The 25,761-nt window shown below is 57.8% G+C and overlaps 1 protein-coding gene across 1 annotated transcript; it reads left to right on the top strand.

The window, feature by feature from the left end:
* Positions 1-1,449: 1,449 nt before the first annotated feature.
* On the top strand, positions 1,450-17,356 carry VEGFA (vascular endothelial growth factor A; the record flags this gene model as incomplete). The annotated part of the gene is made up of 8 exons (XM_045804633.2): positions 1,450-2,421; positions 5,460-5,508; positions 8,606-8,802; positions 9,600-9,676; positions 10,006-10,035; positions 11,962-12,033; positions 13,142-13,273; positions 15,448-17,356. Coding segments are annotated over 8 exons (1,551 nt in total), but the record flags the coding sequence as incomplete, so codon positions are not given.
* Positions 17,357-25,761: the final 8,405 nt, after the last annotated feature.

The following is a 25,761-nucleotide window of genomic DNA, read 5'->3' as shown; positions in this document are numbered from 1 at the left end:
CCAGCTGGTAGAAGTAGGCAAGGGATCCTGGGGTCCTGGGGGTCCTGAGGAGAAACCCCAATTCTGTTCAGAAGATGAACTGAGAGACTGGGCTGGGGCTGATAGAAGCCTTGGCCCCCAGCCTGGTGGGAGCTCCGGGCAGCTGGCCTACAGACGTTCCTTAGTGTTGGTGAGTAGGTTTGAATCATCACTCAGGCCCTGGCCTCCATCCGCCCCCACCAGCCCCCTGGCCTCAGTTCCCTGGCAACATCTGTGGGGGGGGGGGAGCAGGAACAAGGGCTTCTGTCTGCCCGGCTGCCTCTCCCTTTGGGCTCTGCCAGACTTCACAGTGCATACGTGGGCTCCAACAGGTCCTCTTCCCTCTGGGCCACTGACTAACCCCAGAACCACACGGCTTCCCATTTTCAGCCCTACAAACGTGGCGCCAAATAATTTTCCCCAAGGAAGCTTCCCTGGACACTTCCCAAAGGACCCCAGTCACCCCAGTCTGTTGGCTCCATAGCTCACTCTGATATCAGCAGGCCAGATGAAGTCTCCAGACGGGCACGTTGTCCACGTGGATACGTCACGCCTCCCGTGCCCGGTATTGGGTCCTCTGCATGTGGGTCCTTTCGAGTCCCCGACATGCAACTGTTTGGGAGGTCAGAAATGGGATCAGGGATAGTCTCCCTCCACCCTCTTCCTCAAGCCCATTCCCTCTTGAGCCAGAGCGGGGGTGTGCAGGGAGTAGTCACTAGGGGGCGCTCGGCCACCACAGGGAAGCTGGGTGAACTTGGGAGAGCAGCGTCTGCGTGAGAGTGAGGACGCGTGTGTCAGTGTGAGTGTGTGTGTGTGGGGGGGGCGGGCTGAGAGTGCTGGAGTGGGGAGAAGGCCAGGGGTCACGCCAGGATTCCAATAGATCTGTCGGTCCTTCTCCCCACCCTTCCCTGTCTGACTCCCTGCCCGCCCAGACGCCCCCCCCCCCCCCCGCAATATTCCCTGTAAAGAAGGAATAGCTCTCAAGCCCTGTCCGCACATAACCTCACTTTCCTGTACCCTTCCCCCCAATATAGCGCGGGCGTGTGTGTGTGTCTGGGCAAAGGGGGGCGGAGGGGCAATTTTCAGGCTGTGAACCTGGTTGGGGGGTCAAGCTTCTCCTTGACTGGGGAGGGGGGGTTAGGCTTTGCTACACGTCCCAGGGGAAGGCCCGAGGGGCGCGCGGGGAAGTCGGAGAGGCGCTGCGACTGGGCCTGTCCCCGCCCCCAGGGCGTGCCAAAGGGCGGGGCCTCCCTTATTTTAAGCGGCCGCTAGTGGTAAGGAGCGCAGAGGCTTGGGGCAGCCGGGCTGCGAGGAGGCCGCGGCGCGGGGGGCGAGTGCAACCGGCGGCAGCGGCGCTGGGTCGGGAGGCGCAGCGGCGAGGCGGACGAACCGGCGGGGTCACCAGCCAGGGGGCTCCGCACTGGAATTTGATATTCATTTATCCAGGGTTTACCCTCCTCCTTTTTTTCTTCAGCAATTTTAAAATCCACATTCTTTCCCGTTTTAATTTATTTTTTGCTTCCCGTTCCCCGCTTAAATCGGGCCGACCGTTTGGGGAGATTGCTCCTTTACTTCCCCAAATCACTTCGGATTTTGGAAACCAGCAGAGAGAAGAAAGAGGTAGCAAGAGCTCCAGAGAGAAGTCGAGGAAGAGAGAGAGAGACGGGGTCAGAGAGCGCGCGCGGGCGAGCGAGCAACGACAGGGACAGGAGCAAAGTGAGTGACCTGCTTTTGGGGGTGACCGCCAGAGCGCGGCGTGAGCCCTCCCCCTCGGGATCCCGCAGCGGACCAGCAGCGCTGACGGACAGACAGACAGACACCGCCCCCCGCCCCAGCGCCCACCTCCTCCCCGGCCGGCTGCCGAGGGTGGACGCGGCGGCGAGCCGCGGGCAAGAGCCGGAGCCCGCGCCTGCAGGCGGGGTGGAGGGGGTCGGGGCTCGCGGCGTTGCAGTGAAACTTTTCGTCCAACTTCTGGGTTGTTCCCGCTCCGGAGGAGCCGTGGTCCGTGCCGGGGCAGCCGAGCCGAGCGGAACCGGGAGAAGTGCTAGCTCGGGCCGGGAGGAGCCGCAGTCGGAGGAGGGGGAGGAGGAAGAAGAGAAGGAAGAGGAGAGGGGGCCGCGGTGGCGACTCGGCGCTCGGAAGCCGGGCTCATGGACGGGTGAGGCTGCTGTGTGCGCAGACAGTGCTCCAGCCGCGCGCGCGCCCCAGGCCCTGGCCCGGGCCTCGGCTCCAGAAGGAAGAGGAGACAGCCTAGGCGCCGAAGAGAGCGGGCCGCCCCGCAGTCCGAGCCGGAGAGGGAGCGCGAGCCGCGCCGGCTCCGGCCGGGCCTCCGAAACCATGAACTTTCTGCTCTCTTGGGTGCATTGGAGCCTTGCCTTGCTGCTCTACCTCCACCATGCCAAGGTAAGCGGCCGTGCCCACCAGGCGTCGCGGGCCACTGCGAGCGCCTCTCCCGGCTGGGGACGTGCGTGCGAGCGCGCGCGTGGGGGCTCCGTACCCCACGCGGGTCCTTGGGCACCGGGCGCGCGGCTTCCCCCTCGATCCTCGTACATGTAGGGGGAGGGGGCGCGCGCTAGGTGGGAGGGCACCCGGATAGAATCTCACCGCCCACGCGGGCCCTGCCCACCCACCAGAGTCACCGCACGTACGATCTGGGCCGACCAGCGGAGGGCGGGAGCCGGAGGAGGAGGCCGAGGGGGCTGGGCTTGCGCTGCCGCGGGCTGCTGAAGTTTGCTCCTGGCCGCTGGTCCCGGACGGACTGGAAGTCCGGGCAGCGGGGGCGGGAGCCGGAGCCCAGTGGGCAGGGGGGTGCCCGGACCTTGGACCGAGGGAGGGCAGAGAGCGTGGAGGGGGCAGGGCGCGGACGAGTGCGGGGGCTTGCTGTCACTGCCGCTCGATCTCTTAGGCCCTCGCTACGAGTTTGAGAAAAGTTTCGGGGTGGATTGCCGAGGGGACCCCCGGTCTCCGCCGGGCCACCTGCGCGGAGGCACCCCCGCCCGTCCCCGCTCGCGTCCCGCTCGGTGCCCGCCCTCCCCCGCCCGGCCGGGCGCGCGCGGCGCGGAGCCGATTACATCAGCCCGGGCCTGGCCGGCCGCGTGTTCCCGGAGCCTCGGCGGCCCCGAGCGGGGAGCCCCGGGCGGTGAGCGGCGCCCCTCCCCCCGCCGGCCCTCCGCGGGAAGGTGACCTCTCGAGGTATCCCTAGCCGGAGGACCGGGAGAACCACCCCACACCTCTCCCCACCGTCCGCAGCCCACCTTCCTGTGCTGGGAGGGATTTCTTGACGCCCCTTCCCCATTTCCTCCCTGACGTGGAGAGAAGCCCCTGCCACCTTTCTATTTTTTACCTCCCTCAGCCGAGAAGACCCGTATAACCCCTCTCCGACCCCAGAGGCCAGGGAAAGGATGATCGCTATCAGAGGTCAGGGTGCAGGGGCCTACTCTGGTGCTTTGTCAGACTACCTGAAGTCCCCACTTGGTGACAGTCGGCTTCGCTCCCCTCCCCCACACTTCCGAGCTGTGCTTTAGCTTTTATGGGGGTGGGCTAAGGGAGGAATGAAGAGGGTCATTACTCCACTTTACACTTTTTTGGAAAAATGGCTTAAAATTTGCTGTGACGTGGGCATTGTGGGACCAGCCCCCCCCCCACCTTTGGAAGGAGCTCCTGCCAGCATTGCAAACACACTTTGTCCTGGTGAAATGGGGTGTTGGAGCAAGAGCAGGTGGTTTTTTGGAACTCCACAACTTGCCCACCCAACTTGCTTCTCAAAGCCACCTAGGGTGTGCTTTACCCTCTTCCCTTACACCTTCCGTCAGCCACAGAGTCTCCTCTTGGAGAGGGGCAGAAGGAAAGAAGTGGGCTGGGGTCTCTGCTGCCACTCTGGGTGCCTCAGACCCTGGCACAAAGGCCTTGGCTCCAGGCCTCCAAGTGGGGGGGGGGGAGGAGTGGCCGCCTGGCCACGGCATGACCTTCAGAGGCCCCCAGAGAAGGGCACCTGGCCCCTCCCTGCCCAGAACAGCCCTTCCCAGTGCCCCCTGGCCTTGGAGGGGGTTAAATTTCTGTCCCCCTTCTTTGTTGGGCCCATGAGGAGTGGAGGGCACAGGGAGAATGTTGGCAGAAGGAAACCAGGGGGTATGGTGGAGATGGGCCAGGGGCTAAGGTGGAGACCCCGGGGGGTCCCTGAGGGAGCTGCTGTGGGAGGCTGCCCAGCTGGTATCCTGGAAACTGTTATCTGACCTTGGCCCTAGGGGCAAGGCTCGGGGACCGGAGTGCACTGGAGGTGTGTGGGAAGGAGCCAGCCAGCCAGACGTTGTCAGTGGGGTCTGTAGTTCCACGGGCTAGAGTACAGCTCTGCTGCTCAGGATGTGCTCCCCAAAGAAGGGCAGGCGGGGTGGGCAGCTGGCGAGAACCGAAGGCCCTCTGGAAGGGCTGGGAGAAGCCTTTGCCTGCTTGGAGCTGTCAGGCCCACATGGTTGGGCATGTTGACCTTCACAGCCTCTGGGGAGGGGAGGAATGATCTGGTGGGGGTGGGGAGGGATGGGGAGGGCTAGGGGAGGCCTCAGGCCTGGGTAGTGCAGGGGGCCCCCTAGGGGCTGGGCAGTGCTAAGGCATAAAGGCTTTCCTGGTTGCATTTGAGGGAAAGTGCCCAGCTAGGTGAGAGGGACTTGGCACCCCCACCCCCCAGTCCGGGAGGGAGAAGAAACCAGGAAACAGGTGGGAGTGTGAGGCTCGGGGCTTAGGAGATACATCCAGGCTCCCGGGAGGTCTGTGTGCTGGGAGAAATGGGGCTCTCCCCTCCCCCAGGGTTTCCTCCCTGGTTTTCCCCTTCTAGGCAACCTGTGGGTTTGCTGAATATACCTGAGGATATTTGCTGAATATTCCCAAGAACGGAGGAGTTTGGGGCGGGGGGAGGGTGGTTGGTGCCCTTCGTTCCTCTGCACCCCCCTCCTTCCCCAGCACCACCAGCTCACCCTGGTATTTGTCATGTCAGCAGGAGAAGGTCACCATGTTGTTTTTCTCGCCCCCAGTCCTTCCTTCCTGCCCCAGTCCAAATTTGTCCTCCTATTTGACCTTACTACTTACCGGTGGCTTTGGACCAGGGAGTCGGGGGGTTGAGAAAATTCACTGAACTCAGCAATGGGCCAGTGAGGGGCGGGGAGGGAAATGTGGGGAAGGGGCGGGGACCAGACAGCACAGCATTCTGGTATTTTCCTCCTGTGTTTTCAGTTCTCCACCCCCCACCCCCCATATGTGGTCAGTCTCTCTCTTCCTTCATAATTGGAGCAGTGCGGGGGTGCTGGGCATGCTCTCTGCTGTGGGGAGCCGGGCAGGTGCCTTGTTCCACTCAGAAGCCTCCAGAGAAGCCAGAGGCTGCCGGCCAGGCGGGTGGCTGGGCCTCTGCATCCCTGCTTATGCCCATGCCTTTCTCTTTGTTTTGTCCTCAGTGGTCCCAGGCTGCACCCATGGCAGAAGGAGAGCACAAACCCCACGAAGGTGAGTCCCTCTGGGCCTTGGAAGGGTACCCCGTCTCCCCAGGGGATGGGTGGGGAGGCCTGATTCCTTTCTTTCAGGTCTGTGGTGGTGGGGGAGGGGAGAAGGGGTTCAGGAATGGGGCTCAAAAGGGGAGAAGGGAGCACCATGAGAGTCACCCTTCATTCTGGAGGACTCTCTTTCCTACTCAGGCCTCTGCTAGAAATAGAACTTGTTGCCTTTTCCTTCTGCTCTTTCCAGTAAAATTTTATTTGGGAGAGGGAGCCCTGAGCACAGGCCAGGAAGACAGTGTTCGAAGATCCCAGGTGTCAGGGAGGTGTCCTTTGTCCCACCTGCCCCCAGGGGAGGATGGAGAGTCTATGTCACATCCAACCCAGCTGTGCCACACTTGTGGGGTCTGCGTGGAGGGGGCTGTGCCCCTGACCGTCCAGCAGTCTGGCTGTACGTGAGCTGGAGGTACAGAGGGCCTACTTCCTGAGACCCCATCTCCACTGCCTGTATTCCTTTGGGGGTGAAGAGAAGGCTCTGCAGTCTTCCCCTGCCCTCCGGGTGGGATAGGTCTGGGTGCTGTGAACTTCCCTCCTGGGCCAGCAGAGGGCTGGCTGAAGCTCCCAGGTGCCCCGCCCCCTGCCCAACTAAGAGTCAGCCTGCCTTTTGTTCCTCTGTGGTTTGGAAACGGGATCCTCCCATTTCTCTAGGGAAGCCCTGGCTCTCCCCCCAGACTGAATGTGGCCTCAGCTCCAGCCTGGGGGAAGGGGTGCCCCATGCCACTCCCCCAGCTCCCCACTTCTGAGGAGGGAAGGCCCTGGGGTCTTCCTCCAGGCGAGTTTTCCAGACCCAAACCCACTGTGGCCCAGGGTGGTGGCCAGGGGTGGTGTTTGCATTCCCTGGGCCAGTGGTGATGCCCAGCCGGTTCTGCCTCCCTCTTCACTCAGGAGCTCTTTCCTTGGCCTGGGACCTGGGCCACTTCACAGCCTGTGTCGCTCAGAGACTCCTGGATCCCAGTGTGCACCCCCCCCCCCCATCGGCCTCCTGGTGGTCTCTGGGGTCTGGGAGAGGCAAGACAAATGGTCTTTGTTTGCTGGGGGAAAAGATTGTCTTCAAGGAATAAGGGAAAGCAAGAAAGCTTGTTGTGGGAGTCGACATATGTCCCTGGGCCGGGCAAAAGCAGGCCAGGTCCTTGGGGGCAGTGGCTGGGGTACGAGGGGTATGGAAGAAGTTGCTCCCTGGACCTCCCTCCTTCGGCCCTTGGGAATTCCAGGAAGCTTTCCCAAGGAATTCCTAGTCTGTGTCTTTTTACCCTCAGCTACCAACTGCCATAGCCCAGACCAGACCTTTCTGCTTTCCTGTCCTGGTTGGGGCCTTATGGCCCCATGACAGTGTCAGGTCAAGAATTCTTCATTAGTCATCTTCTTCGATATAGACTTGGCTTAAAAAGGGCTTCTTCAGATCCCTGCTCTCATTTATGCTCTTTTTGACGGTGCGTCACCTTAACCCTTTTGAGGGTGGCGGAGAATTCTGTGCCTGTTGTCTGCATAGGGGAAGTAGATCTCAGACCAGGCCAGGGACTGGCTTGGGAGCCCCCACCTACGCCCTAGCTGTTTTCACACCTATGGCCTTCCCCTCCCTTCCCCTCAGCTCCCCAAATTCTCCTCAACACCCCCCCCCCCCGCCCCGCCCAGGCTCATCTTCCTTTACTTTGGATGCCTTAGTGAGGTTCGGGACCTTGTGTTACCTGGGCTGAGAAGGAGGGCTTGTTCTCGGGGCCGGAAGGAGGAGACAAAGCCCCACTTTTCAGTCTCAGTTTCAGTGTCTTTAGAGATCCACCCAACCCACTTATACAGATGTGCAGTCTGAGGCCCAGAGAGGGGAGGGACTGGCCCAAGGTCACACCAAGTCATGGCCAGAGCCTGGACCTCTTCACGGACTGGATGGTGCTTCTTCCTCCTAGGTGGGGGAAAGACATTTCAGGGAGAGGATTACCATGTGGTGTGTGTGTGTGTGTGTGTGTGTGTGTGTGTGTGTACGTGTGTACGTGATGGAGAGTGGCAGGCTGGGCCACAATTTAGAGTCTTCATTCCAGGTCCTGAGTGTATCTGTTCTCAAGAGCCCTGCCCCTGTGGCCTAGAATTACCCCTTCATGCTCCAGTGCACCGCAGGCTCCACGGCCAGCCTGGGAAGTTGTCTTTACCCTGCTTTCCCTCCAGAGCAGCTTCTAGAAATGCTCCATGGCTGCAGTGGTAGCACCGTTTTTTCCATGATGCAAGCAGTTTGCCCTCTTGGGCGGGGTTATCGGTGGCTGGCAGGGCCTTCCTCGTGTGCCCACCCACTGCCACCTGCTGATTCCAGGCAGGCCTGGCCCCTGGGCTGATGTTTGCCGCCTCCCCAGCCTGTGTCTGGGGAGGGGTCCGGCAGGTGGCAAAGTGCCCCTCCCAATACTTCCGCATGATTTGCCTTGAGAAGGCTTTGATGTGAGAGCTGATTTTAACTGTACCACTTAATGAAAGTGCGGGCCCGGGGTAAGTTCCTCAGCGTCTCTGAACCTCCCGTTCCCCCTTTGTAAAATGGGGTTCCTATTGGAACCTCGTAATGTCACGTGGGGGGGATTATTGGTCATGCAAATTCCCAGCATACAATAAGTCCTCATCCGACGGTTGTTGGTGTGGTGCGTGGTGTGGCAGAGGGCGTAGGGAAACGGGGAGCAGGTTTGCCAAGCTGGCTCTTCCTCCTTTCATGGGCAACTTAGATCCCCCCCCGACACGTATACTCCTCCTCAGACTGGGCCCTGGCATCAGGGTTGACCAGAGTTGGCTCAGCGGTCGTGGCAAGGCAGCGGGATCAGATGTGGCAGCCCATCTCCCTCGGAGCCCGACAACCTCGTGTGGTCTTTGGAATGAACCCAGACCCTCATCAGCGCCCCTGGTGGAAAGCTCAGGGGAGGATGTCGGCCACAGCTGGAGGGACTTAAGCTAGAGCTTGGGAAGAACTGGCCCAGTAGGGGTACCTCTCACAGGGGTTGCCGTCTAAAGCTCGGTGGAGTTAGGGGCCAGCCGTCTCTTGCGCGATCGGCTGGGCTGACGTGTCACCCCGTCCCGTGCAGTGGTGAAGTTCATGGACGTCTACCAGCGCAGCTACTGCCGTCCCATCGAGACCCTGGTGGACATCTTCCAGGAGTACCCCGACGAGATCGAGTACATCTTCAAGCCGTCCTGCGTGCCCCTGATGCGGTGTGCGGGCTGTTGTAATGACGAGGGCCTGGAGTGCGTGCCCACCGAGGAGTTCAACATCACCATGCAGGTGGGCATCTGAGGGGGGCGGGGGCGGGGGTGGGGTGGAAGTGGGGTTAGACTTTGGGAACAGGTGCTCCCGGCCCTTTCCTGGGCAACTCGTGAGAGGAGGAGCCACACTGGCCTTGCTCAGCTCCTGCCCCTGAGTCGGTCAGGGGGAGTTGTGGGGAGTCTTGCCCCCTTTGGAGAAAAAGATGCCTGCATTTCCTGGTCTGGAGGTCCCTGCTGCCTCCTCCTTCTCCCTGACCTTTGCCCCTGGGCTCAGGAGGGGCTGACACCTGTGACAGGAGCCCCTCTTCCTGTCTTGGAGGAAGAGGGCCCTTCCTCCTTGGGGGCTCTGTTCGGGGTGCTGGCTGAGCCTGGTGCATGGAGTGTTAAAAGACGGTCGTTTGGTGCTGCCCGGCGACAGGGCACATCTCAGCCTAGACAGGGCGGGAGGGAGCTCCGTGATCCCAGGGAAGGTGGCTCTTGGGTAGCGACTAGGGGTCAGGGTGAGGCCTAGAGGGGATAACAGGAGGGGAGGGATGGGGACCGGCAAGAACCCAGGACCCGAATTCCCAGCCTGGCCAACCCGTGCAGCCGTGCCTGCCCTCAAGAAGAGCGGGGGCTCCTTGGGGTCAGCAGGGTCGGGGGAGGTGGGGTGGGCCTGAGGCTCTTTCTGGTAGAGCCCCTGGTCCCTCCTCCCTCTACCCCCCACCCCTGCTCTGTAGAACCCCTGGGTGCTGAGTGGCAAGAGCCATGGGGTGTCCCATCTGGGTATGGCTGGCTGGGTCACTAACCTCTGTGATCTGCTTCCTTTCCCTCTAGATTATGCGGATCAAACCTCATCAAGGCCAGCACATAGGGGAGATGAGCTTCCTACAGCACAGCAAATGTGAATGCAGGTGAGGACGGAGTCACGGATTTGGGTTCGTCTGTTCAGCGGACGGCGGGAGGGTTACGCGTGTTCCACTCGTTAGCCATTTCTACCTTCCAGCTGTGGAACCTTTGGGCATTTAAACTTTACCTCACCGTGCCTCAATTTCTACATCTGTCAAATGGGCACGACGGTAGGCTATCTCTCATAGCGTTGTTAGAAGGATTAAGTGAGTTGTTTTACGTAAAGGGATTAACACTGCATTTGTGCCATAAATGGTATGTTACTGCCCTTGTTAGCGTCACCGTCTGAACTTCTCTCTGTTTTGTTCTTTTTCTCTTTCTCTGCCCGCTGCAGACCAAAGAAAGATAGAGCAAGGCAAGAAAAGTAAGTGGCCATGACTTTAGCTCCTCTCCCTCTCCTTGGCCGGTTATCTTGGTTTGGGGCTCTTGGCTTCCTCTTGTCAGGGGATCTGATGGCTTTACTGGGTCAGGGAGCTGGCCTCACAAAGACTTGTGGTGGCAGTAGGGGGATGGAGCCAACTCGAGGATTCTGGCTCTAGAATTAGGGGCAAAACCCCAGGCTGGTCTGGAGCTTCCTGTGGGAGAGACCACGCGTTCCAGGTCTCCAGGTCATTCCTGGCCGGGTCTTGCAGTTTTGGTGTGCTGGGGGGCCGCGTGGACACCAGCTCCCCGGCTTGCTCCAGTCTCCCACCCCCCACAGCAGGGAGAGGGAGTGGGTGGCAGAGAGGCCCGCCTTTGTGTGTCAGGGGAGACGGTCTCTCAGGTGGTTGCTGTGGTGGTGCGATTGGACTTGGGGGCCGGCTGAGATGTTTTCTTGGTGATGCCCTCCTGCAGGAGTGAGGCGGGCCAGAGCCACTCAGCCCTCCCTGGCCAGGCAGAAATGAATTGACTGTTGGCCATTTTCTGAGGCTTCTAGTTGCTCAGTGCGGAGGGTTGGGTCAGGATGGAGCCAGGGGCATAGTCTGGGGGCAGTGAGTCTTCAAGACCCGGTAAGCAAAGGGAACAAGCCTGCAGGGAAAGAGAATGAGAGAGAGCACCTGTGTCCTTCCCTCCCCTCCCTCACCATCCCGTCTGCCCCCAAAGCTCTGGGGACACAGAAGCTCCGAGGCCTCAACCTCTTGCCTCTTCCCTAAGTCCCTAACTTCCAGGATTTCTGTGGCTCCCAGAGCAGTGATTTGGGAGAGTAGGCTCAGAGAGAGAGAGAGAGAGAGAGAGTGTGTGTGTGTGTGTGTATTTGTGTGTGTAGACCTTCCTTCTTCCCAGTGCTTTCTCCTAGGGGAGTAGTCTTGCCCCTCTCCTCAGTCCCTTCCCCCTCATTTCTTCCCCCGTGGCAGACATCCTGGGCATCCTCTGGCCTGGCAGGTGTGGAGAGTGCTGGTTCCCTTGAGGGGAACAGGCTTCAGCCTGCCCCCCTTGCCCGTTTCCCAAATGTCTGCTTTGCCCACAGGGAGAGTGGGGGGCTCGCCTGGGCTCGGAAGAGAGTCTGGTGAGATGTTGTAGCAGGCTTTGACAGGCTGGGGAGAGAACTTCCTGCCAAGTAACGCCCAGGCCCCTCCTCCCATGCCTCCCTAACTCCCACCCCACCCTACCGCCTGCCTGGGGCTCTGAGGACACCCATCCCCGCCTCTCGGCCCAGGTGATGGCTGGGCAGGCTGGCGCCTTTCATGTGGCCGCTGGGTCTGCGCCAGCTCCCGGCGTAGCCGCTCTCCCACACCGGGATTTGCAGAGGCAGGGCCCCCGGAGGGACCCCTTTGCTGTTGCACTTGGAAATGAAAGCAGAAGGTGCCCGAAGCACAGCCTGGGCCCCGACCCCCACCCCCATCAAGTCAGGTCTCTCCGAACTCTGGCCTGCCTTTTATAGCCAACCGCCTCCCCACCCTGACCTTCAGGGTCAGACTTGTCCGGGGCCGCTGGCCATAGAGCCTGCCCACAGGGCTTTGCCCCCTGCCTAGGACCGGGAGCTGCCACGAGCACGCAGGCCTTTGGGTCCTGTGTCCTCCACCCAGCCTCTGCTCCCCTTGCAAAGCATTGCAGGAGGCTGGGTTGGCCACCCCAGGGTGGCTGAAGGGAGAAGAAGGAGCCATTGAGCGCCTGCTGCCCCAGCCCGCGTGTGCATGTGCGTGTGCGTGTGCGTGTGCGTGTGCGTGTGCGGGCTCGTTCCTGGAGCCTGCCGGCCTCCCGACGCCTGGTCCAGGGAGTGCGTCCTGAACCCTGCCCTCCTGGTTGCTTCTTTTCCTCTCCCCTTCCCCCTTGCTCTCTCTTTGTCTGTCTCTGTTTTTTTATTTTCCAGAAAATCAATTCGAGGAAAGGGAAAGGGGCAAAAAAGAAAGCGCAAGAAATCCCGGTATAAACCCTGGAGCGTGTACGTGGTGCCTCCGCTGTCTCATTGCCTGGAGCCTCCCCGGGCCCCCAGTCAGACTCCCGCCGGCGGGACCCCCTCACCGTGCCCCTCCCGCCCTCACCCCCCTGCTCTCCTCCCCCTCCCCCCGCAGCGGCTCTCTCTCACTCTCACTCCACTAATTGGCACCAGTGGCTAGATTCGGTGGCGGCGTGGCCGGTCCAGGGTTGGGCTGGGCGGGTGGGCAGAGTGGGCCTGGAGGATTCGGGGAGGGGACTCCGGCTTGGCTGGGCACCGCCTTTCTCTCACCCACTGGGCACTGGTGGCGGGCCCATTCGGCAAGGGTGCCAGGCTCCGGTTCCTGCTCACCCGACTGGTTTCTACTGCTCGGGGCTTCTGCACTTGTCTGGAAGCTGAGGCTGGTGGGGCAGGCAGACGTGGCGCGAGGAAGGGGCGCGAGTGACGCGAGGCAGCCTGTTGTTAGCTGAAGGAGGAGGCCGGGTGGGGTCAGGCACCCTCTGGCAGCCCCTCATTGTGGACCTGGGGCCTCCGGAGGGGAACCCTCTGCTCTGGTCCCACCCACGGCACCCACAGAAGCCTCCCTGTAGGTTTGGAGGCTCCTCCTCTGCGTTGGAGGCTGTGGTGGGGCTTTTGGCTGGGGACACTGTCTCTGGGCTTGGCCCGCCGTGGTGCCCTCCTTTAGCCCGCCTTTGCTGGAGGGGCCCGGGCTGGGCCCTGGCACAGGGGGAGGGCGGCCTGGCTCGCTGTCCCCAGCAGGTGAAGAGTCAAGATGTGCTCTTTCTGGGGTGGTAGCCGCTGGGGCCCTGTGGCCCAAGACTTGTACTTGTCCCCACGGGACAGCAGCCCCTTACAGTGGCCCTCTCCTTGCACTGTCTGCCCGTCTGTGTCTGCCTCTTCCCGCAGGCGGGCTTCCCAGCCAGTGCTGCCTCTTCCCGCCGCTCTCTCTGTCTTCCGCTGCAGCACTTGGGCCCTTCCAGGGCATGGAAGGGCAGGGGCCCGGCGAGCTGGGTGGGGGTGCAGCTGCCGACTGTTAGGGGGTGTTGCATGGTTTTTTTTTCTCTCTCTCTGCTGACGCTCTAGCTTAGATGTCTTTCCTTTTGCCTTTTTGCAGTCCCTGTGGGCCTTGCTCAGAGCGGAGAAAGCATTTGTTTGTACAAGATCCGCAGACCTGTAAATGTTCCTGCAAAAACACAGACTCGCGTTGCAAGGCGAGGCAGCTTGAGTTAAACGAACGTACTTGCAGGTTGGTTCCCAGAGGGCGAGCGAGTCAGAGAGGGGCTTCACACAGAGATGGGGAGAGAGAGAGAGAGAGAGAGAGAGCGCGCGAGCGTGCGAGCTCACGCACACGCATCAGAGAGGGGCCAGCTGCTTGCGTGGCTTCTAGCTGCCTGCCTGGTGACTGACTGCTGCCTTCTCTGCTTGCGAGGCCCCTGCGGTGGGCGCCGGGCGCTGGCCGGGCCTGGCGGGGCCTGTTCAGAGGTTGTCCTGGTTGCCTGAGGGGGTAGCCTGGTGTGGCTTCATGTGACGGTGTGGACGCAGGCTGAGTGTTGTGTCCTGTGATCCCGCGGTGTCCTGTGGTGGCTGTCGGTCCTGATGTTGTTATTAGTACCTCGCTACTAATACGGAGGGCCCTTCTTGGTGTGGGGGGTGCTGCCGTCTACGAAGCTCATACACTCCTGGGGGCCTTGCCACCACCCCTTGAAGTCTGCACTGCTGCTGGGCCTCTCATCCCCTCAGTGTCTCTCACGGGGGCAGGGGGTGAGCCCCTCCTAGACTGGGGTCCCCGAGGGCACGGGCTCCTGCTGTTGGTTTAGGGTGGGTGGGAGATTTAACATTCGGGGGACACTAGATATCTTTAATACTCCAGTGCTCATGGCGACAAGCCCAAACAGCCCACGTATTTCCTAATGCCTCCAGGATGGGCGGGTCGGGACGCCTCACGGGAGGCCCTGGCTTTTTTTCACCCGGGTGACCCTCCAGGCATTTGTACGTCTGTCCTTTGACCACAGTGGGGACTTAAAAAGTGTCAAGTATGTAAGCGAATACAGGACTGAGTTCAGGGGGTAAGGTCAGGAGCACAGAACCGGGCCGGGCCGGCTGGCAATCTTTCGATGCCTTAAATGGTGTTTATACCAGTCTGGCCTTTGCTCAAAGGCTGGGAGCCCTCTGGGGCCAGCTGAGTTTCACCCAGGGAGGGGGGCTTATATGGGGATTCCCAGGCAGGGTCAGGGTGCCCCCAGCTAGCCCAGATGCTCCATTAACATTGTCCTTGGAATGTGGCTGCCTTCCCCACCCCCATGTTCCTATGGCTGTGGATGTTCAAGGGATGCTGGGGCCCAGGCCCTGGTGGGGGCTTCTGTTGTCTCAGTGGTGCGTGAAGACAGGAAGTGTATGTGAGTGCTAGGCTAGGGGCTCTGCCTAACTCCAGGGCCCAGTGAGGGGTCTCCACATGCCCCAGGGACTTCAGGGAAGGCCAGGGCTTTATCATTGCAGGCTTTCTGTGGTGATTATTCTGCAGAGAGACTGTCTGGGATACGGTGTATGAAGTGACCTGGGGGCTAATAGAAGCCATCCTAACCTCCAGAGACCTCCCCTGGATGGGGGAGTTTCAGGATCCCAAATTGGGGGTTTAGGATGCCCACTGCTAGGCGCTCAGAAGGGCGGGCCCCGCTCTGACCTCTCATAGTAGAGCAGGGAAAAGGCGATCAGTCCCAGGGGCAGGGGCCTGACACGAAAGCTCCCCTCTGCTTGGAGAGGAGCGGCACAGCGAGTGATCGCCTCCCCCATGAGTTGCACAGCAGCCTGGTACCCGGGGCCCGCTGCAGCCCGCATGCTGAAGAAACGAGGCCTGTAGCCGAGGCCTGGAGGGAGGGCACGATGAAGGGACATGCGTCCCTCATGACCTCGCCGGCTTCCCCTCCCTTCCCCGGGAGCAGCCCGTCCCTTGCAGCCAGCCCTAGCCTTGGGCCAGGGTGCTGTCCCCACCCTCCTCCGCAAGCCAGCCCCACAGAGGCAGAGCCGAAGCGCCTCTCTCTGCAGGCACCCTTTGCTGACTAACTCGGTCCAACTGCGGTCACCATCAGCTCTTAAATGTCAAGCAGGGACTGTTCTTGAGTATGCACGCATTCATTTGTCGCCTCTGATGACGTGTCCCCGTGTCCTTGTCTTGTCTCGACTAGATCCTAAGCTCTGGAGGGCAGAGGGGAGCCCTGGACGCAGCTCCCGCTCTGGTGAGGGGGCCCCCTCCGTGGGCAGGGGCTGGCTGTCCCCTCACGCTGGGCTCCTCGAGGCAGTGCCATGCTTTGCCGTCCTCTCTGCAGCAGGACTCGGGGCTCCCGGGAAGGGGAGGCTGCCTGCCTTACCACCGCGTCCCCGCGCCTGGCCCTAACCCCCGCCTCCGTTTCCCATCTCCCGCAGATGTGACAAGCCCAGGCGGTGAGCCGGGCTGGAAGAAGGAGCCTCCCTCAGGGTTTCGGGAACCAGACCTCTCACCAGGAAAGCCTGATTCAGAACGCTACAGAAACCACGCCGCCGCCACCACCACCACACCAACCATCGCCGTCACCAGAACAATCCTTAATCCAGAAACCTGAAATGAAGGAAGAGGAGACTCTGCGCAGAGCACTTTGGGTCCGGAGGGCGCGACTCCGGCAGAAGCATTCCCGGGCAGGTGACCAAGCACGGTCCCTCTTGGAACTGGATCGCCATTTTATTTTCCTTGCTGCTAAATCACCGAGCCCGGAAGATTAGAGAGTTTTATTTCTGGGATTCCTTAGACACACCCACCCACATACATACATTTATATATATATATATTATATATATAAAAATAAATATATATATTTTATATATATATAAAATATATATATTCTTTTTTTAAATTAACATTGCTAATGTTATTGGTGTCTTCACTGGATGTATTTGACTGCTGTGGACTTGAGTTGGGAGGAGAATGTCTCTACCCAGATCCCAACAGGGAAGAGGATGGGAGGGGGGACTCTGGCATGATCTTTCGGTCCCTCTTAGGAAGGCCAGGGTCCCCTTCCCTGCCCAGGAACGTGCGCGGCCAGGGCACAGGGGGCAAATTTGGCCTGCTTTTGGGAACACCGACAAACCCAGCCCTGGCCCCAAGCCTCTACCCCGAGTCAAATGGACAGACGACAGGTACAGGGACGAGGACACTGGCTCTGACCCAGAGTTTGGGGAGCCTCAGGACACTGCTGTACTTTGGGGATCCTCTCCGCAGCCTGCACGGGCATCCTGCCCCCAGGGGCACTGCCCAGAAGATTCAGGAGACCGGGCAGCCTTCACCTACTCTTCTTTCCCTCGCTCCCGAGATGCCCAGGGCGCCGCCGCCGACAGACGTCCTGGCGAAAAGAAGAGAGACATTGGTGGAAGAAGGGTCTCCTGCCTTGGCCTTCTCCCCGTTCCCCTTCCCGGGTGCAGCCCAGGAGGGCCTGATGTCCTCAGACCATTGAAACCACTAGTTCTGTCCCCCCAGGAGACCTGGCTGGCTGTGTGTGAGTGGTTCACCCTCCTCTGTCCCCAGACCTGACCCTTCCCGCGGCACAGAGAGACAGGGCAGGATCCACGTGCCCACCATGGAGGCAGAGAAAGTGTTTTATATATGGTACTTATTTAATATCCCTTTTTAATTAGAAATTAAAACAGTTAATTTAATTAAAGAGTAGGGTTTTTTTCAGTATTCTTGGTTAATATTTAATTTCAACTATTTATGAGATGTATCTCTCTCTTGCTGTCTCTTGCGCTCTTATTTGTACTGGTCTTTGTGTTCGAAGATTCATGTTTCCAATCTCTAGCTCCCCTGATCGGTGACAGTCACTAGCTTGTCCTGAACAGGTATTTAATTTTGCTAACACTCAGCGCTGCCCTCCCCTTTCCCCTGGCTCCCCACCACACATTCCTTTGAAATAAGGTTTCAATATACGTCTACATACCATATATATATTTGGCAACTTGCGCGTGTGTGTGTATATATATATATATATGTTTATGTATATATGTGATTCTGATAAAATAGACATTGCTATTCTGTTTTTTATATGTAAAAACAAAACAAGAAAAAATAGAGAATTCTACATACTAAATCTCTCTCCTTTTTTAATTTTAATATTTGTTATCATTTATTTATTGGTGCTACTGTTTATCCGTAATAATTGTGGGGGAAAAAGATATTAACATCACATCTTTGTCTCTAGTACAGTTTTTCGAGATATTCCGTAGTACATATTTATTTTTAAACAACAACAAAGAAATACAGATATATCTTAAAAAAAGCATTTTGTATTAAAGAATTTAATTCTGATCTCAAAGCTCCTCCTGGTTTCTCCTTCTCCATTGGGTCCTTATTCCACTCCCTCCTGCCCCTTTTTCCTCCTCCCTTGGGGAAAATGGTACTTGTCTTAGGTCTGGGAAAGGGGTCCCGGGTATGCAGGTGATGGGGTGGCCCACTTTCTTGTGCTGGGGGCCACAGTGCTTCCATTCTGGCTGAGTGGGTCCTGGGGGGCCCCTTTCACCCTCTGTCATGATGTCGGGGGTGGGGGAGGGGCTCTGCAACGGGGGAGAGAGAGACAGCACCTTAGACAGGAGCCAGGGCCTGCAGTGAGCAGTGCTGCCTTCAGGAATCACGTGATCCAGGCCCAGTCCCTTGGTCGAGGAAGGAACTGGCCATGTGTCTGAGCTTGCTGCCCGGGGTACAGGAGAGGGCTGAGGTTGGCTATGGGGCCTCGGCCGCAGCAGGCTGGGAGAGGCAAGGCGGTGCTCATGGGGCCCCAGGGTTTAATTAAATTTTACAGAGTGGGTCCTGGAGTTCCTTGAGCCCTTGGAAGATGGACCCGCATCTCTGGTGGCCCCTGAGAGGACTCCCTGCCCTGTCTTGTTGCGTAGGCCCTGCTCTGCTGTGGTCCCGGCGAGGGGAGACGCTGTCTAGGTCTCTGGCCTTTATGAGCAATGCTTCCAAATCCACTTCCTCTTGCCTCTCTTTTTATTGGGGAAACCATAGTTATTGGGCCAGCCACCACTCTAGGGCTAAGGGTGCTCTCACAACAAGACAAGTCCACTCCTCCAGGGCCTGGTGAAGGGGCTGGCTGAGGAGCCCCAGAAACTGTAAATCCATGAATAGAAAGATATATAACATGTGAGGGGGCATCTGTCCAGCTTGGATGTATTGGGGGTGGCAGAGTCTGGGAGTCTTCTCCTGACACTACCTTTCAGTAGCCCCTTGAAGAATGGGCAGGAGAAGATAGAACAGGGAGGGGAGGGGGAGACAGTTGAAGCAGATATCCCAGGCAGAAGGCGTGGTATGAGCAAGGGTATGAGGGGGGATTCCTGTGGGGAGTGGTGAGGCAGGGGAGAGGCGTGGAGGCAGGGGCTAGGCAGGGTTAGCTCACAGGGAGGTTACAATGCCATGCCAAGAGCCTCTGGCCTGTCAGGGAGGGGCAGCAATTGAGGGGTTTTAAAAGGAGAACCCCAGCAGTGTGGCAGGCAGGAGGCAGGGAGACCAAAAGGAGGCTGTGGCACCCCTCCAGGAGGAGGGGCTGAGGGGTGGGGGCGACTTCTGCCTCTGCAGGCTACACTGTGAGGAGGACGGCAGGCCAGTTCCCTGACCCACAGAGCTTTTGATCCAGTAAGCACTTTGCACCTGGCGGCTCTTCCATTGGTTAACACGGAATCCACACCACAGCCTTATGCTGTAGGGGCTCTTGTCATCCCAAGTGGATATTTGCTGGAGCCTCTGAACTGGCCTCCGAATTCTTTCACCCCCCCCCCCCCTTAAGTTGATTCTCACACTACAGCCAGAGTAAGCCTGTGAAAATGTGAGCTAAATCATGTCACCATTCGGTTCAAAACTGTGCAGAGACTCTATTTCACTCAGAGAACAAAATAAAAGTCCATACGATGGCCTGAAAAGGCCCTGTGCCATCTGGGCGACCTCTACCTCCCTGACTCTAATGACTTCTGATCCCCCCCCACCCCCGGTCACTCAGCAGCAGCTATTATGGCCTCTCTGTTCCTCAGACTGTGGGCGCTCTCCCACCTCAGGGCCTTTGCACTGGCTGTCCCCACTTCCTGGAGCACTCTTCTCCTAGTCGTGGCAACGTGGGGCTCTCTTACCTTCAAGTCTTGTTACCCTCTCAGGGAGGCCACCTTGACCACTTCATCTACAATTGACACCCCTTCCTCACTCTGCACTTCGAGCCTCCTTTTTATCACCCGTTCTTTTCCCCCATAACGTGTGCCATCTTCTCACCCACTCTAGAATAGTGGTGTCTAGTAGAAGTGCCATGTGAGCCACGCATGTAATTTGGAACTTTCTAGGAGCCAGAGTTAAAAAGGTAAAAAGAAACAGGGGAATTTAAAACTTTAAGACTATATTGTACTTAACCCCAACGTATCTAAAAATATCATTCCAGCATCTAATCAATGTACAAATTATTAAGGAAAGATTGCCCTTTTCTTTGGTGTGAAATCTTTGAATGTGATGTGTGCTTTGTTCCTACCGTGCATCTCATTTGGGAATGGCCACGTTTCAAGTGCTCGATATACACGCGTGGCTAGCGGCTCCTGTTTTGGACCACATAGCTCTAAAGTTTACTCTCCCTTTTGTCTGTCTCTCGCCCCTACCCTTGCCCCCACTAGAATGCAGGCGACACGTGAGGGCAGAGATTTTTTTTAAAGATTATTTATGTATTTGTTTATTTGAGAGAGAAAATGAGAGAGAGAAAGCATGAGGGGGGGAGGTCAGAGGGAGAAGCAGACTCGCCGCTGAGCAGGGAGCCCGATGCAGGGCTCGATCCCAGGACTCCAGGATTGTGACCCGAGCCAAAGGCAGACGCCTAACTGACTGAGCCACCCAGGCACGGAGGGCAGAGATTTTTGTCTGTTTCATTCAGTTGTACCTCCAGCTCCTAGAACAGTGCCCGGAACATAGTACATGCTTACTTAACATTTGTCAAGTGACACATTGCGAAACTGAGGCCAAGGCGACCGAGGGGTCCATCCCCAGGCCGTAGAGGTGGGTGAGGCCGGCAGCGGCCGCGGTGGTTGGTGGAGGGGCTCGCTGACCGGGGAAGACACTTGAACAGGGCTGGGCAAGGAGGGAACTGAGAGTCTGTGGTAGGGATTAGGGACCGAAGCCTCTTGGTCACTGCCAGGCACCGTTTCCTTCTTTTAGGCACCCTGGAGATGGGGCTCATGATTTCTGCTTGGCCGACGAGAAGCAGGAGGCTCAGAGAGGGTGAATCACGTGCTCGAATTCATGCACCGCCAGTAAACGGCCAAGCCAGAATTTAAACCAACTTTAAACTGACTCCAGCTCTAGTGCTCCGTCCACCACAGCGTGGTTGCCCTGGGCTAGGGCAGAGCATCAGCAAGTCAAAATGAATCGTCTAGACTGAATACAAACAGCCAGAAGAAAAGTGGGACAGGGGGAGGATGTGGCGGTGGCCAAACCCAGGGCTGAAATCCAGAGTCCCCAAATGTGGTGAGACAAGGCAAGGCAAGAGATGTCTCTAGGGGCTGGGGCTTGTCAGTGGAAGATCCGAAACCCAAGCACGAAAGAAATTGCAACACGAAGCCTTGGAGGAGAGAAACAGTCCTTAAATAGACTATGGGGAAAAGAAGGATAACATGAAAATGTTGCATCCTTCAGTTGTATAAGAGCGGCTCATCCCCCACCCTGGAGCGAGGCCCAGCGCCAAGCTGTCCCAGCTCATCTCCCCTCTGTGGGACTCACACCCTCCCCTCTGGCCCGGCCACTTTTTTCCCTGGAGATACACAGTATTTCTTCTCAATTCTGATCTGCCCAGCCTGAGTCCCTTTCCCTTTTCCCGAAGCAGTGGCAGACGCTGGCTGTAGCCCCAAAGGCCTTCGGAGTACTTGCTTCTCTGAGAAACCTGCCAGCCTTCTCTCTTCCACACCCTGCAAGGAAGCTGGGTAGATCCATATAGACCTGGGTGATTCTGGATCAGTTTCATACGTGAGGACCATTATGGTGGCCTGTGTGCGACTGTGGCTGCCAACCATTCTAACCATCTCTGTGCACACATCCTGCTCCTCTCATCAAGAAGTAGAGTCTATGTTTCCTCTTCTGAATCTGGGCTGGCCGTAGGACTTGCTTTGACTAAGAGAATGTGGCAGAAGAGCTGTTCTGGGGCTTCTCGGCCTAGGCCTTAAGGGACAATGCAGTTTTCCATCTTGCCCTCCTGGAAGGCAGCTGCCATGTTGTGAGGAAGTCCAACTACCCTGCTGGGGAGAGAGCCACACAGAGAGAAAGAGAGAGGCTCAGGCAGGAAGAGCTCCCAGCTGCTCCAGCCACCCCAGGTTGAGACACCAGACATGTGAGCGAGGTCATTTTGGATTGTCTAGGCCCAGCTCTTGCCAACAGCACATAGAGTGAGAAGCCATTCGTTGCCCAAATATACACAGCTGTGAGCAAATACACAGACTGTTGCTCTTTCAAGCTATGAAGTTTTGGGGTGGGGGTTACCTAGCAGTCATAACTAAATCACCCAACTAAGTGGTCACTTCCTTGGGGCTAGGACCTTTGTCCCTTCCCACGCCTAGTGTTTTACTGGTATGTGTGATGGTCTCGGGGGTAGAGCGAGGTTTGAGGAAGGAAGGACATAGATAAAACAGACCTAGAGACCGGGTGTCTGGGTGGGAAGTCTGGTGGGAAGGCTCAGGACAAGGGCTGCCCAAGGCAGGACAAAGTATTGCCCAAAGTTTTGGAATGAGGAAAGCAAGTCAGTTCTATCGAGATCTCACAAGGACGAAGTGGGTCTCATCCACAGCATGAGGGGGAGAGGCTAGAGGTTAAGAAGAACTGGCAGAGGGAAAAGTGCAAGGAATTTGGAAGAAAAGCCAATGGAATCTTTTCCTTTCCTTCCCTCTCTTCTCCCTCCCATCATCCAGCATGTATGGAATACTAGCTGTATGCGCTGTGCCCTGGCATAGAATGACCTCTCCTTTACTAGGGGTGGGTTCAGCACACCCCAACCTAGAGATGGGGGATGGAGGAGGTGATCCTTGAGAGGCCCTGCTGGGTTGGCTTCAGAATTGTTGAGAGAGAGACAATTCAGCCACATCCACAGGCCATCATCCGTCAGGACTCGGGGAATAGGGGAGGGGAGGGAAGGAATCAGTAAATATTTATAATCTGCTTGGAAAGGGAAAATGCAAAGCAAAGATAGGGCTTGGCCTGAGCATCTGCAGAGGAGGGGACAGAAGCCACTCAGAAGGGGGAGGAGCTAGAATGGAGGGGAGCAGTAGTTCATAGGGAAAGGACCCATCGGGCCAAGGCACCTAGCTAGGGGGGGAGGGCTGGGCCTGAGTCACTTCAGGACAAGAGGCCTGAGTTCTGAAACAGCTTTTAAAACGTTGCATTTGGCATTGGTGGTGGTGGGATGGAGGAGTGGTAGTCTGTTAGTGAAAGAAGTAAAGTGCTGCCCTCAGGTAGCCCCCAGTCTGAGGGGTGACATGGCCCTTGCCCTCAGCTTGCGCCCTGTCCTCACAGAGGTTCTAGTCTGAGGGAGGAGACAGAAGCCCCGCCAGCAGACACTTCTTTGTTGACTAAGATGGAAACCACTCTTACGAAGTTACCCTTGCCTTTGCTTGCCCATGGTAGGTGTTTGAATCACAGGGTATGGGTGCCTGATGAGCCTTCTGGGGCCTGCATCCCCATCCTTCCCCCTTCTCCCAACACACATTTGTAGGTCCCACAAGGCTTCTCTCTCCATTTGTCAAGAGCTGAGCATAGCTCACCAGTCTGGGCCCTGACACACATCCCCTCACGGTCTCTGGGTCTGCCTCCATGTGGGACAGAAGCCAACCTGTGTCCCCCTTTTGGGGCCCAGCCTGTTCCCTCTCCTGGGAAGGTCTGAGAACCTCATTCATCCCCTCCTCAGGATCCCTGCAGGGAGACCACGTCCCCGCTCCCCATCCTGTGTACAGCTGACGCCATCATCCCGGGACTGGAAGTCTCGCGGGCAAATGAGGTGATGGCCTGCGGGGCCCTGCTGGTGCCCCTGCCAGAGCCAGTGTGGGCTGCCCTGAGCCCCACCAAGCCCTCTGACAGATCTAGGTCAGAAGCCTGGGTCAGCCACTGGCTAAACCATCCCTCCACATCTTAACTTTCTCTTCTCTGAAGTGGGGACAGTCACACTGGCATCGTGAGCTCGAGGAGAAGAGGCGATGTTGACATGTCAAAGTACCTAATACAGTGCCTGGTACGTAGGATGTGCTCAAAACCAGTCTTTATAATTATGTTGTTATGTCTAGTCCCCACCTCAATGTCTTTTTCTTCTCTGAGTACCTACTTTGGTATAATTTGGTTGGTTTTTTTCCTCCTCACTTAAAAAAATTTTTTTAAAGATTTCAGCTATTTGAGAGAGAGAGCGCGCAAAAGAGCACGTGCTTGCACGTGTGGTGGGGGAGAGGCAGGGGGAAGGCGAAGGACAAGCAAACTCCGCACTGAGGGCAGAGCCCGACAAGGGGCTTCAATCCCACAACCCTGAGACCAGGACCCGAGCTGAAATCAAGAGTCTCCTGCTTAACCGACTGAGCCACCCAGGCGCCCCCTCACTTTTACATTTTTAAACTGAAATACCACAACCAGGTTTTATACCGATCTTTGCAAGTATAGATGCTTCCTCTCTCGCTGAGAGGTGAGGCAAGCCAGCGCGGGTTCAGCCCTGGAGCCCACGAGTGGGGAAGAGGGGTCGCACTGAGGGGAGGCGGTGTGGAGAGGCCCTCCCGGTCGGGGATGATGCCCTGTGGCTCTGCACCCAGGGCCAGGTGCAAGGCAGGCGCGCCATGAGTTTTTGAGAAATTAATGCACACACGAACAGGACCAGAACACAAGGCCATTCTTTTCTCCCTGTTCCCCCCAAACACACCAAGGGTCTCCAGTGTGAAAGAGGAGGCCTTGTGTCCACGCTTCTAGACACAGCTGGGCTTTGGGCAGAAAACCTGGAGGCCTGAGGCGGGGCTGCCTGGGCCAGCTGCTCTCAGACTGTTCCCAGCTTACATCTGAGGGGCCTCCAGTGGAGGAGGCTCTCAGGGGGCTCCCACCTCAGAAGCCCCCCCAAGACTAAAGTCCGATTGTTCCAGGATCTTTGGGGGAGAATGTTTGTGGCGTAGATATAGCCCTCTGGGACTGGGCAGGGTTGGAGGAGGCTTTCCCTGGGATGCTGAGAGCTGGAAGCTTCCATTTCCTGGGGAGGCAGTGGGAGGACACGTTCTGGGGAAATATTCAGGGAGGGTGTTTGCATATAGTTTTGCTTCTGGCATGGGAATCTCCATCCCCCCTTCTGGTTTCCTCTGCTTTGCTCCCCAAGGCTTTCCTCCCAGTCCATCCACCCTCACTCCCCTCCATCCAGCTTGAGAAAGAGAGACGATGGCTGGGCCTGTGTCTAGGGCCTGGGGCCTCCTGAGGCTGGGATCCTGTGGGGAGGGCCTGTCCCTAGCAGACACTCTCGAGGTATCCTCTCTCCCGGGGCAAGACAGGTCTTCTCCCGCCCGTGCATCCACAGGCTAGCGCACATATGCAAGTGTGACAGGGGTCACCACTCCCAGTCACGGGGCAGCCGCCTGGTTGGGTAAGGGCTCCCAGGGCAGGGGCTGTGAGGCTCAGCTGAGGGAGCCGGCTTCTCGGGATGGGCCCCCATGGGGATGGGGGTGGTGGGGAGGGGGGGCTGACCTGGCCGTGGTCCCATGACCCAGAGCGGCCCTCTGGGAGCTGCTGGTTATTCCGCAATAGTCACCTCCTAGATATTAATAACCCTCTGTCTGGCAGCACAGAATTGATAACCCCGGGTCGCTTCTGGTCTGGCCTGGCCTGACCGCCTGGGTTCAAATCCCGGCTGCTAAGCCTGGGTCCCCGAGGTCCAAAAACCGAACCTAAAACCCAGCTCCGACTCTAACCACTTCTAAACTGTGTCTTAGGGCAAAAGGACCCTTTGAGTCTTAGCCATTGTCTGTTAAACAGGTGCCATGACCCCTGAGAATCCGGGAAATGTGGATGGGCCAAGGGTGGTGACTGGCATGGCGTTGGTGCCCAGAAAAGTTCAGCAATTGTTGCCGTCGTGACTGGGCACAGGGTGGTGGGAAGAGAGGATTTGGGAGCCCACAGAGCTGGGCTCGACTTTTCCCATCAGTAGACATTTCTGGCTGTCTGACCCTGGGGCAAGTTCCTTGACCTCTCTGGGCCTCACCATCTTTATCTGTGAAATGGGCATGGTAACACCCATCTCCCAGGTGTTAATGTGGATTAAGTCGGTAAATGAATATAAAGTGATTGCCACTTCGGAGGCACTCAAAAAATACAGCATTCGTTGAATGAACAAATGAACATTAGTCACATCACTCTGTCCGGGTCCCTAAGGACCGGGACGGGGTCTCTGTCATCAGGCTGGGCGCTCCCTGAGGATGGGGTGCAATTCTGGGCTTGCTTCCTCGAGGCTGATAGACAGGACCCAACAGAGGCTCGGCATCTCAGATGACTTACTCCCTTGGTCGGTAAGGAATGTGGAAACAGCCAGTGTAGAAAGCCACAAGGGAAGACAGAAACAGGCTTTCCTTTCCTCTTAGTAACGGAGGGGGTGGGGGAAGGGCGGGGATAGGCAGGACCTGGGACCCAGCACTTAGCTCTGCTCCTAGGCCTGGAAGACGGGACGTTTGTGCCCGCCGAGGTTATGAGAGCTCAGAGAATGC

Source organism: Ursus americanus, chromosome 29 (genome assembly GCF_024610735.1).
Source record: "Ursus americanus isolate L20-20 chromosome 29, mUrsAme1.1.p, whole genome shotgun sequence".
Lineage (NCBI taxonomy): Eukaryota > Metazoa > Chordata > Mammalia > Carnivora > Ursidae > Ursus > Ursus americanus.
This window is presented reverse-complemented; position numbering and strand designations above follow the sequence as displayed.